Raw genomic sequence first — 12,730 nt, forward strand, 5'->3', positions numbered from 1 at the left:
CCCTGAGGTGCTGCACATCCTCACAGTGTGAGGAGGGCACCCTGAGGTGGTGGACACCCTGTGATGTGCAGCATCACCTCAGGGTGCCCTCCTCGGCAGTCAGGACACAGGTCTGGGAGGCTCTTGCCGACCCGTGCCCTCCTTCTTTGTGCAGATTGCCCTCTGGTGGTTTCTCTGGGTGCGTACCCTCCTCCGCTGTATGAGAGGTTTCACTACACAGATTAGACCTTTTGAATAAATATATATATATATATATATATATATGTATATATACATATTTGCAAATTATATTTATATATATATGCACATTTTATATATATTCAATTCAATTCAATTCAATTCAGTTTATTTGTATAGCCCAATTTCACAAATTACAAATTTGTCTCGGAGTGCTTTACAATCTGTACACATAGACATCCCTGCCCCAAAACCTCACATCGGACCAGGAAAAACTCCCAAATAACCCTTCAGGGGAAAAAAAAGGGAAGAAACCTGGAGGAGAGCAACAGAGGAGGATCCCTCTCCTAGGATGGACAGATGCAATAGATGTAATGTGTACAGAAGGACAGATTTAGAGTTAAAATACATTCAATGAATATGACAGAGTGTATGAATAGTTCATAGTAGGCATATTCGATGGAGACCTCCACGATCCATCAGGCAGATGGCGGTGGGGAGGAGGTGGGCGGAGTCTCAACAACAGTAGTCGGTCTCAACAGGACAGTGGCGTAGTCATGAGCAGGAATTCCACGACCCAGGCGATCCATCAGGCAGATGGGATCTATGCCGTCTCATAGGGTCCGATGACCCCATGAGACGTAAAGTCAAAGGACTTCCGGGAGAAAGCAGAGTTAGTAGCGTGTGATTGAGAGATGAAAATTCATCCTTAAGGAGAGAAAAAGAGGAGATGGGTACTCAGTGCATCCTAAAACGTCCCCGGCAGCTATAAGCCTATAGCAGCATATCAAGGGGCTGGACCAGGGCAAACCTGATTCAGCCCTAACTATAAACTCTGTCAAGAGGAAGGTCTTAAGTCTACTCTTAAGCGAGGTGACTGTGTCTGCCTCCCGGACTGAAATTGGAAGCTGGTTCCATAAAAGAGGAGCTTGATAACTAAAGGCTCTGGCTCCCATTCTACTTTTAAGACTCTAGGAACTACAAGTAGTCCCGCATTTAGTGAGCGTAGCTCTCTAGTGGGGCAATATGGTACGACAAGCTCCTTAAGATATGATGGAGCATCACCAATCAAGGCTTTGTAGGTTAAGAGAAGAATTTTAAAAGTGATTCTTGATTTTACTGGGAGCCAGTGCAGAGCAGCTAGTGCAGGAGTGATGTGATCTCTTTTCTTAGTTTTAGTGAGAACACGAGCTGCAGCATTCTGGATCAACTGGAGGGACCTAAGAGATTTATTAGAGCAGCCTGCTAATAAGGAGTTGCAGTAATCCAGTCTCGAAACGACGCGTGAACCAATTTTTCTGCATCTTTTGAGACAAGATGTGCCTGATTTTTGAAATATTACGTAGATGAAAGAATGCAGTCCTTGAGATTTGCTTTACGTGGGAGTTAAAGGACAAGTCGATCAAAGATAACGCCAAGATTCTTTACAGTGGTGTTGGATGCCAGGGCAATGCCGTCTACAGGATCCACATCACCAGATAATTGATCTCTGAGGTGCTCAGGGCGATTAAAATTACTTGGTTTTGTCTGAGTTTAACATCAAGAAGTTGCAGGTCATCCATGTTTTATGTCTCTAAGACATGCTTGAATTTTACAGAGTTGGTTGCTCTCCTCTGGTTTTATCGATAAATATAGTTGAGTGTCATCTGCATAACAATGAAAGTTTATGGAGTGTTTCCTGATAATATTGCCCAAAGGAAGCATGTATAAGGTAAATAAAATTGGTCCAAGCACAGAACCTTGTGGAACTCCGTGATTAACGTTGGTGGTTATCGGCGTCATCGTTTACAAATACAAACTGAGATCGATCTGATAAATAGGATTTAAACCAAATTAGTGCCGTGCCTGAAATGCCAATCGACTGCTCCAGTCTCTGTAACAGGATGTCATGGTCAATGGTGTCGAATGCAGCACTAAGGTCTAACAAGACCAGGACAGAGAGAGTCCTTTATCTGCTGCCATTAAGAGGTCATTTGTAATTTTCACCAGTGCCGTCTCGGTGCTGTGGTGTTTTCTAAATCCTGATTGAAATTTCTCAAATAAACTATTATGATGTAGAAAGTCGCACAACTGATTTGCGACCACTTTCTCAAGGATCTTGGAGAGGAAGGGAGGTTAGAGATCGGTCTGTAGTTAGCCAATACCTCTGGATCCAGAGTGGGCTTCTTCAGGAGAGGTTTAATAACAGCCACCTTGAAGGAGTGTGGTACGTGGCCTGTTAGCAGAGACACATTGATAATATCTAATAGAGAGCCGCCAATTAAAGGCAAAACGTCTTTAAGCAGCCTCGTCGGGATGGGGTCCAAGAGACAGGTAGGCGTGTTCGAAGTAGAAACCGTTGAAAATAATTGGTCACGGTTGATAGGAGAAAATCCTCAAATATACACCAGGGCATACAGCGGTTTCCAAGGCCATTCCACTTGAGGACAGATTGGCACTGGTTATGGGCAAGAGATTATTAATCTTGTCCCTAATAGTTAAAATCTTTTCATTAAAGAAGTTCATAAAGTCATTACCACTAAGGTTTATAGGAATGCTCGGCTCCACAGAGCTGTGACTCTCTGTCAGCCTGGCTACAGTGCTGAAGAGAAACCTGGGGTTGTTTTATTTTATTCTATTATTGATGAGTAATAGGCTGCTCTGGCATTACGGAGGGCCTTCTTATATGTTTTAAGACTATCTCGCCAAACTAAGCGGGATTCTTCGAGATTAGTTGAACGCCATATGCGTTCAAGCTTTATGACGTTGCTTCAGTTTGGGTCTGAGGTTATACCATGGAGCAAACCTCCTCTTCCTCACTGTCTTCTTCTTCAGAGGGGCTATCGAGTCCAGTGTCATTCTCAGAGAGCCTATGGCACTGTCAACAAGATGATCAATCTGGGACGGACTAAAGTTAGACCAGGAGTCCTCTGTTATATTGAGACGTGGTATCGAATCAAATACAGAAGGAATCGCTTCTTTATATTTAGCTACAGCACTATCAGTTAGACATCTAGTGTAAAACTTTTGACTAACGGAGTACACTCCGGTAGTATAAATTCAAAAGTTATGAGGTTGTGGTCTGACAGAAGAGGATTCTGTGGGAAGACGTTCAAATGCTCAATGTCAACGCCATAAGTAAGAACAAGATCAAGCGTGTGGCCAAAGCTGTGAGTGGGTTTCTGTACTCTCTGACAGAAGCCAATCGAGTCCAACAAGGAGATGAATGCAGCACTAAGGCAATCATTATCAACATCCACATGGATATTAAAATCTCCAACAATAATAACTTTATCGGTTTTAAGAACCAAACTTGATATAAATTCTGAGAATTCAGATATAAACTCTGAATATGGACCTGGTGGCGGTACAGAATCACAAATCGAATTGGCTGTAGTGTTTTCCAGGTTGGATGTGAAAGACTAAGAACAAGGCTTTCAAATGAGGTGTAGTGTAATTTTGGTTGAGGATTAATTAATAGGCTCGATTCAAAGATGGCTGCTACTCCACCTCCTCGACCGGTGCCTCGAGGAATGTGAGTATTAATATGACTTGGAGAGTCGATTCATTCAGGCAGACATATTCTTCATGGCTCAGCCAGGTTTCAGTTAGGCAACATAAATCAATGTGATTATCTGATATTAAATCATTCAGTAACACAGCTTTAGATGACAGAGATCGAATATTTAGGAGACCACATTTAATAGACCTATTTTGTTGCACTGCTGAAATAATTGTGTTAACTTGTATAAGGTTATTGTGTACGACTCCTCTTCTGCTTACTTTTGATTTATTTAATTGAAGTGGCCGTGGGACAGACACAGTCTCTACTCTAAAGTCAAGGGTGGGTAACTGCTTGAATGGAAGAGCAGAGAAGGGTGTTAAACTACAACTCTGCTCCCGGTTCCTGATCTGAACCCTGGGTTGTCATAGATTAAGTCCGGTGATCAACTTGGTCATATTCGCAGAAATGAGACGCTCCGTCCAACGTGGGATGAATGCCGTCTCTCCTCATCAGATCAGGTTTTCCCAGAAAGTCTTCCAGTTGTCTACGTAGCCCACATTATTCGCTGGGCACCACCTCGACAGCCAGCGGTTGAAAGCGACATTCGGCTATACAATTCGTCTGTCTGCAAATTTGGGAGAGGGCCAGAGAAAATTACGGTGTCCGACAACGTCTTGGCATAAGCACACACCGATTCCACATTAATTTTAGTGAGTTCCGGCGGCGGGCTCGGCGTCATTACCACCGGCGTGTATTACAATCTGACTGTATCTCCGCTTGTCCTTAGCCAGCAGCTTCAAACAAGACTCACGTCGCCGCTCTGGCCCCGGGAGGCACACGACTCTGGTCCGTGGCCGCTATTTTCACGTTCCTGACTATAGAGCTCCCGATAACCAGGGTGTGTTCCTCAGCGGGTGTGTCGCTGAGCAGGAAAACTGGTTCAAACGTGAAGTGGTTGGTGCACAGCGGGCTTCTGTGTAGACTTACGACTCCTGCGAACAGTTACCCAACCATCCGGCTGCACGGTTACCGCCGGGGCACAGCTAACAGCTGACTGTAGCTCCACGCCGACTACGGGAGAGGGCGGGCTAACTAGCATAGCTGTCTGAGCTTCGATAGCGCGGAGCCGTGCATCTAACCCACTGAGACCTGCCTCCAACCTAGCAAATAAACTACACTTGTTGCATGTATCGTTATCATTAAGGGAGGCAGGGGGATAACTATACATGAGACACACTGAGCAAGAGGGAGCGGGAGGGAGAGAAGAAGAAGTCATGCTCGCTGTTGAGCTGGCAACCAAAGCTTACCGGAAGAGTGAGATGATGCGTTCAGGAGCAGCTGGGAAAATCAGACACATTTTATATATATATATATATATACATGCACATTTTATTCATATATATATTTATATATATATACTCATTTTATTTATATACATATACGTGCACATTTTATTCATATATATATTTATATATATATGCTCATTTTATTTATATACATATACAGGACTGTCTCAGAAAATTAGAATATTGTGATGAAGTTCTTTATTTTCTGTAATGCAATTAAAAAAACAAAAATGTCATGCATTCTGGATTCATTACAAATCAACTGAAATATTGCAAGCCTTTTATTCTTTTAATATTGCTGATTATGAAACAGCTTAAGAAAACTCAAATATCCTATCTCTAAATATTAGAATATCATGAAAAAGTATACTAGTAGGGTATTAAACAAATCACTTGAATCGTCTAATTAACTCGAAACACCTGGAAACACATTTTCAAATGTTTGATTTTGTTTTGCTGTTATAAATCCTTTTTTTTACTTGGTCTGAGGAAATATTCAAATTTTATGAGATAGGATTTTAGAGTTTTCTTAAGCTGTAAGCCATAATCAGCAATATTAAAAGAATAAAAGGCTTGCAAAATTTCAGTTGATTTGTAATGAATCCAGAATGCATGACATTTTTGTTTTTTAATTGCATTACAGAAAATAAAGAACTTTATCACAATATTCTAATTTTCTGAGACAGTCCTGTATATATATATTATATATATATTTTTTAAAGAAAATGTCTTTTACTGAAGGTTATATAAGATGTTATGGTAGCAATTTTAGGGATGTATCAAAAAAAGGAAATTGCACCTCCATTAAACACAGAGGAGTTTAAGATTATTTATCTACTCCCACCGTGTTTAACTGGACACCCCGAGCTTTAATGTGATAGATACCGAGAACACTTTAAACGATTGTATTAAAATACACTGAACTGATCCATGTGCTGCTCGGTTCCTACCGGGAACAATGTCTTATCATCAAGTGCTCAGAAGATAAAACACTATTTATTATCCTCAATGCCCAAACTTATATTTTACATTCACGTATGTGACTTTACCGTCAAATAATCAACTTGGTTTACGTTTAATGTTTGTCATGGTCAAAATGTGTAGTGACAATAACAATGTTTATATATCATGATAACTACTACACCAGGTATCAGTGGTTCTCAACCTTTTCCAGGGATGTTCCCCCTGTGAAACATTGTTTTGACCCCCTGACCAGCTCAAAGCATTTTGAGTTAAAATATTTAATACATAATATATAATAAATACAATTCAGTTTATGAACTTACACTTATATTTCATTGAATATTTATGAATTAACTATTTCCAAAGGCTTTTTTAATGGATGCTCTTTGTATATATATTTAAAACAAATCTCACATACCCCCTAGAGCAGTGGTTCTCAACCTTTTTTCAGTGATGTACCCTCTGTGAAATACTTTTTTCAGCCAAGTACCCCCTAACCAGCGCAAATAATCTTTGGTAAAAAAAAAGTATACACAGCCATCAGTGTCGGATTTATTAAACTGTCAACACTGAACATTGCATTAAACTGAATGCTTTAGCATTTACATTTGAATGAGAAACTTGTGCTTGTGCTTCACTGAGGATCTTTGTCAGTCTTGGTGGTCGGGAGGCCACTGCTGTGATGAAGCTCTTCTCCATGGCACAGTCTGTTTCTTTGCTTTGTTTTGATCACAGTCATTGCAGAGAAGGAGGCCTCACATAAATATGTGGAGGCAAAGGGCAGTAGCTGCTCCAAAGCTTTCTGGCAGGTCAGGGTGCTCCTGCTTCACACACCCAAAACTGTGTGAGTGTGGATGTGGCAAACTTCATCTGGAGGCCACGGTCAGATGACACTTCCAGGAGTTTTTCCTGATAAGTGACAGATAGCTTGCTTCTGTTTGCTTCAGACAAGAGAAATGGGTTTCTCACCCAATCCAGCTGTACAGATTTATCCTCCATGTCAGGAAAGTAGGAATGAAAATCTTTAATCACGTTGGTCAAAAGTCCCACTATGACCGACTTGACTGGAGCTCTGTCCGCATCCTCGCGAGAGAGAAAAGCATCCATGGGGAAAGCAGGTGAAATCTCCCTCTGCAGAGGACCTGCTCCACAGCTCTGCTTTCTTCAGGAAGCCACCCACCTTGTCAAAATGCTGGTCTCCTTGCCCTGCAGAGACACATTCAGTTCGTTCAGTTTGCTGAATATATCTGCCAGAGAGTGTGCTCACCTGTGTGCGCGGATGTGTCGGCGCATCACGGCAGAGCGATGCGACCCGAGAAGTGTTAACGGGGGGGGGGGGCTGAGCGATTAAATATATCTCGTGTTCTATTTTGTGGTGCCCCCTCAGGACTTGATGCCCTAGGCGCAGTGCGTAGTGCGCGTTATGGGAGCGGAGGCGCTGCGTGGACATAAGTCCCATTAAAACATAGTCGTCTGAAAACTGACGGGATTTTGCCGGCTCTGGTTTGGCCTTCTTTGGCACTTGTCCCTTCGTGTTTTCAGCAGCATTGCTGCTACGCTTCAACCACGACTTCATTATTTGAGTTTAAAAGCCGGCAGTGATAGACCGGTCATGACCGTTAGCGTGTGCCATGTTGGGTCAAACCATCCTGATATGGGGGAGACTCTGGGTTTTTAGGATAATTAAATTAAATTGCCTACTAAATATACAATTCAGTTTATGAACTTACACTTGTGTTTTATTGAATATTTATTAAATAACTATTTTTAAAGGATTCATCCCCCAATAGAGGGCCTCACGTCCCCCCTATAGAAGGCCTTCATGTACCCCCTATAGAAGGCCTTCATGTACCCCCTATAGAAGGCCTTCATGTACCTATAGAAGGCCTTCATGTACCCCATATAGAAGGCCTTCATGTACCCCATATAGAAGGCCTTCATGTACCCCCTATAGAAGGCCTTCATGTACCCCATATAGAAGGCCTTCATGTACCCCCTATAGAAGGCCTTCATGTACCCCCTATAGAAGGCCTTCATGTACCCCCTATAGAAGGCCTTTATGTACCCCCTATAGAAGGCCTTCATCCCCCTATAGAAGGCCTTCATGTACCCCCTATAGAAGGCCTTCCTGTCCCCCTATAGAGGGCCTTCACGTACCCCCAGGGGTCCACGCACCAGCCTTTGAGAACCAGTGGCGGCTGGTGAACATTTTTTTGGGGGGGGGCGCAGTTTAAATATCACTCAACAATGAGAAGAAAAGAGGTTTTGAGTAGAATATTGTAAAAAACAAAGCTTTATTTCAAGAACACAGCATGCTCAACACTGTCCAATAACAACTATCAACACACTGTAACTTTGGGCATGAGAGGTTCAGAGCAGCTTTAAGGAACATGGGGTTGGGTTTCAGAGGTTTGCAAAATAAAAGAGTTTCACCCTCACATGAAAGAGGTTCAGAGCAGAATAGAGTGAGAAAGAGATCACATGTTACATTGGGTGACAGAGCAGACCCACTACTGTAAAGACAAGTAGCTCCTCTCTTTAAAGTGGGCAAACGTCTCCATAACTCTGGTTAAAGTCATCATGTCTGTAACCAGCCTGTTTCATTATTCTGGAGGGAATGTGTCTGTTTTTCAGAACTTCTTCGCGAGTGACTATTTTTTTGCTCCATCTCAATGCGCAAAGTGCACCACTGCATTCAAGCATTAAATAGCCGAGAGGTTTTTTCAGCGTGAGGAATTCGATGTGTGGCGGGAGTGCGTGAGATAAGACCGAAATGCGTGAGTCTCACGCTCAATGCGTGAGACTTGAGAGCCCTGCATTACTCACTGAGCTCCAGCTGACAGCTCCGTTAGCTACCTGCTCTGTAGCTCCGTGGAGCTCTCTGGCTGAGCGAACGATACGTCTCTGATCTGCCGAATAGTCCAGTCACGTGAAATAATAAAACGATGTCATTGACCAATGAGCGCACATTTTTGTGCCCCAAGATTCACGTTTCATCCGCCAATGAGAAGCCGTCCTTGCCGAAACGACTGAAATGTTTGCTCGCTCCCGCACACACACATTGGGCCATGAGTGGCGATATATTATATTTTTTCACATTAACTTAAGTGGTTGTTGACAGGCTGATGGTCTTCCACACACATTTAGCGCGTCAACACGGTATATTTACTATTTAAATGATTTGGCATATAATGGTTTTTTACAGGATTTTTTTTCTTCTTTCTTCTTCTTTTTTATTTCCATCTCAAAATGTTAAGAGGGGCGGCGCCCTAGCGCCCCCTATGGACGCACCGCCACTGTTGAGAACCACTGCTGTATATAATCACTAATTATACATTTTGGTAACATGTAAATAGTTTTCCCAGTGGGATCAGCAGCTGTTACACATGGCCTCTGGTTCATTATTGATTAATTAATTATTGCTTCATTAGTTATTGCTTCATTAGTTATTGCTTCATTAATTATTGCTTCATTAATTATTGCTTCATTAATTATTGCTTCATTAATATACTCTGAGTGTAATTGGTGCCATTACTAGCCATATTGCGCAATGTTGAAAAGCATATAGTATACTCAGGTACATGAACATAAAGGTATTAGTATGTATTAAAGACTCAGGTATATTAACATAAAGGTATTTGTAAGTCTTAAAGACTCAGGGATTATTAGACTATGGACCAGCTCCAGATGCTTTGGGATGTAAAATCTGTTTTTAAATAGCATCTTGGAATTGTAAATACACACATGATAAAAAAATCAAGACAGTTGTCGCACAATGTAGCGTTGAACACATGTTTTTAATAACGAATTAATTAATAGGCGAAGAAAAATAATATTATTATTCCAGTAATATTATACTGCAGGGCAAATAACTGAAATTCAGTGATGTCATTTAACTAAATAATCAATGTGTGTCTCGGCCTCTGTGATTGTCATGTGTGTTTTTGTATTGTTTTTTTATTTATTGTTTACTTAGTGCGGCTCGTGCACTTTAAGAGACAGTTTTTTGGGTGGTTTTGAGTTCAGTTGACAAGTTATTTAGAGTTTTATTTTGAAGTGTTCATTTCTACAAAACCTCTCCAGAGGAACCATCACATGGTTTATAACTTCATTTAGTTGTAACTTTAGATATTTGTATTCGTTCCACATTCCACACTTAAATTGGGCAGAAATCATCAAATCACAAATAGTTTTGGGGCCTTTTATGAGTATCTAAACATAGTTTCCTTAAAGCTTCTAAATAAATTAAATACAGAGTATGAACTCGTTTTTCTTTCCCCCAGAGAAGGGTGCTGCGCGCGCCGCCACGTCTTCAGGTGGTTCCAGCTTGCGCCACTAGAGGGCGCTGCTGGCCAGATTATACCGGGTCCCTTTGTTACTGACTAAATGACATCAAATCACATGTTTGAGAAGGAGTCCTCCTTCTCCTCCCATTTTTCTTTACTCTGTAGATGCACTCGCAGAGAATAATATGTTTTACATTATAACTGATTAAACGTGTGAAATTATATGATTGCTTTAAAAATAATAGCAATAAGAGGGATAATTATTACAGATTGTCATTATTAGTCGTAGTAGTAGTACTTGTTTGTCCTTTAGATAACACCAGTGTGTGCTTGTGTGTGTGTGTGTGTGTGTGTGTGTGTGTGTGTGTGTGTGTGTGTGTGTGTGTGCCGTGTGTATCAGTGTGTATCAGTGTGTATCAGTGTGTGCCCTGTTCAAGGCGCAGGAGGAGGCAGCTGGTGACTCACTGGCGGCAACAAGCGTCTTTTTGTCCAAACATCTGCTTATCTCGTCGCTGCTCTGTCAATCCACATCGGTGTCGAGGTCAGGCTCAGATAAGATTATCTTTACTCTGTTTATTAACCAATTTCCCTTCCAGGGGGGGGACGGATAGGCCTCCGGTATGCAGCAGGCCAACAAGGCATTATTAAAAGCACAATATAATAGCTCATAAATAAGGGTTATGTGAGCAACAGGTTTGACAACAATTTGAATAAATGATATTAAAATGAATATTTTCTATTAAAATAAATGTGTTGCAAAGCTTGTGAATGTTGGAATTCTAGTAATAATATACTATTATTATTATGTTGTTGTTTTTATTATTATTTTTATATTTTAATTATTGTGGTTCCTGTTGTTATTATTTCTTCATCTTTAAAAATAATAATAATAATAATCTAAGTGTCAGTCAATATTTTGGTGTTAAATCTTGTGACTAAATGTTTTTTTATTGGCTTCATAATTTCCCCCATGCAGTAATTATCTCGTCAGGATTGTCCCCCTCCGTGCGTCCAGTCCGCGGCTCGTCTCTGTGTTCTCCTCTAATAGATTCAAAAGTTTGAGACATTACAATTTAAATTACTCGTGAATTTAGGAGATATAATAATTTTAAATCATTCATTATGTTAAATTGCGATTACGGCTCCAGGCTGACGGGCCGGTTGGCAGCTTCTCTCTCCGGCTCAGGATGAACTGGAAAAAGTGCCAATCGTTCTGCAATTGATCTCCCGGCGGGTCAGCCGGTACAGCTGTTTCACCCAACTCACTCACATGGGACAAAAGATGGAGCAACGGGTTGTCAGCTCGACTATTTATAAATTAGCCCATCAGAAAATATGTATATCCTGCATATGAATGTATTTTTTCGTCAAAAAAAACATCATTTTAGATTGATTTTATTTAACAAGGTGATAAAAACAACACGCACACACAATATATGAGCAAGGGGGAGAATACACGTATTTGAATTCGAAATAGAGGGGCCATTTGCAGAATTAGAAAACGTGTTGCGTCCCTTCAGATGGAAGAAATACAGTCGAGAAGTGAGAAGAAGGAGAAAAAAGAGAAAAGAAAAAAGCTTTTTAAAATCCACAATCTTCCCCCCGGTGAGCAAGGTGCATTTGCTGAAGCCTTTCAGATGCTAACGCGGCCATATTTCACTGTTACAGCCTCCTCACATCTCCATAAACACTGCACTCACAGTGATGAGTGAGACCGGGACGGGTTGTTCTCACGCGCTTCCCCCGTAATAACGCAGTTTGTCTAAAAACACGGATTATCTCACTCTTAGAACACATTAGAAACATAGAAACAAGCTCTGGCCTGTTCAAGAGTGCACAAAATCTGATTTGATTTTCGCTTTCTATCTATTTTATTTCAGATATCCAGATGGAGATTTTAAAAAACAACTGAAAAGACGTCATTTTATGTTCCTGATGGGAATAAAGTGAGTGAATCTTTTATTTTTTTATTTTTTTTAGGAGGAGATTATAACTCAGTTTATTCCGACATCATTCTCCAAAGTGATCCATCACAAACAATGTGCAGAGGAAATAAACAACAAGCCGACTGGTGTGAAAAAGCCCATAAACCGGATATTATATCAAATATACAAAATAAAATACATTACTAAATAGCTTAAGCAAAAATATAAAAAATGAATAAAGTTGAATCCTTTTCTATTCTTCCCTGGACTGCTCTTATAATAATAAATATAATCTTCAGTCTCCAAACATGACCCCCCCCCCCTCCCCGCCGGGTCGACTTTAATACACTCTCAGTGTCTGCGGCAGCAGATTATAATGTAAATGTATATTCTTTGTCATATGTGGGAAACAATGATTCCCGCGGCTGTGAGGCGCATCATTAACGGCGCTGCTAAAGATCTTAATGGAGTGTGGCTGGTGGGGTGCGTTCATGGTCTCCTCCGACACCCCGTATTCCACAGTATCGCAGGCTTTTTGTGCAGCTTTCG

The 12,730-nt window shown here is 41.1% G+C and overlaps 1 protein-coding gene across 1 annotated transcript in view; it reads left to right on the plus strand.

The window, feature by feature from the left end:
- The window catches only part of valopa (vertebrate ancient long opsin a), a 35,517-nt gene extending 28,145 nt beyond the window's left edge, over nt 1–7,372 (plus strand). The window contains exon 5 of the mRNA XM_056436192.1: nt 7,358–7,372. Coding sequence (XP_056292167.1) covers nt 7,358–7,372 — 15 coding nt within the window. The remainder of the gene's footprint in view (nt 1–7,357) is intronic.
- Nucleotides 7,373–12,730: the final 5,358 nt, after the last annotated feature.

This window comes from Pseudoliparis swirei, chromosome 17 (genome assembly GCF_029220125.1).
Source record: "Pseudoliparis swirei isolate HS2019 ecotype Mariana Trench chromosome 17, NWPU_hadal_v1, whole genome shotgun sequence".
Taxonomy (NCBI): domain Eukaryota; kingdom Metazoa; phylum Chordata; class Actinopteri; order Perciformes; family Liparidae; genus Pseudoliparis; species Pseudoliparis swirei.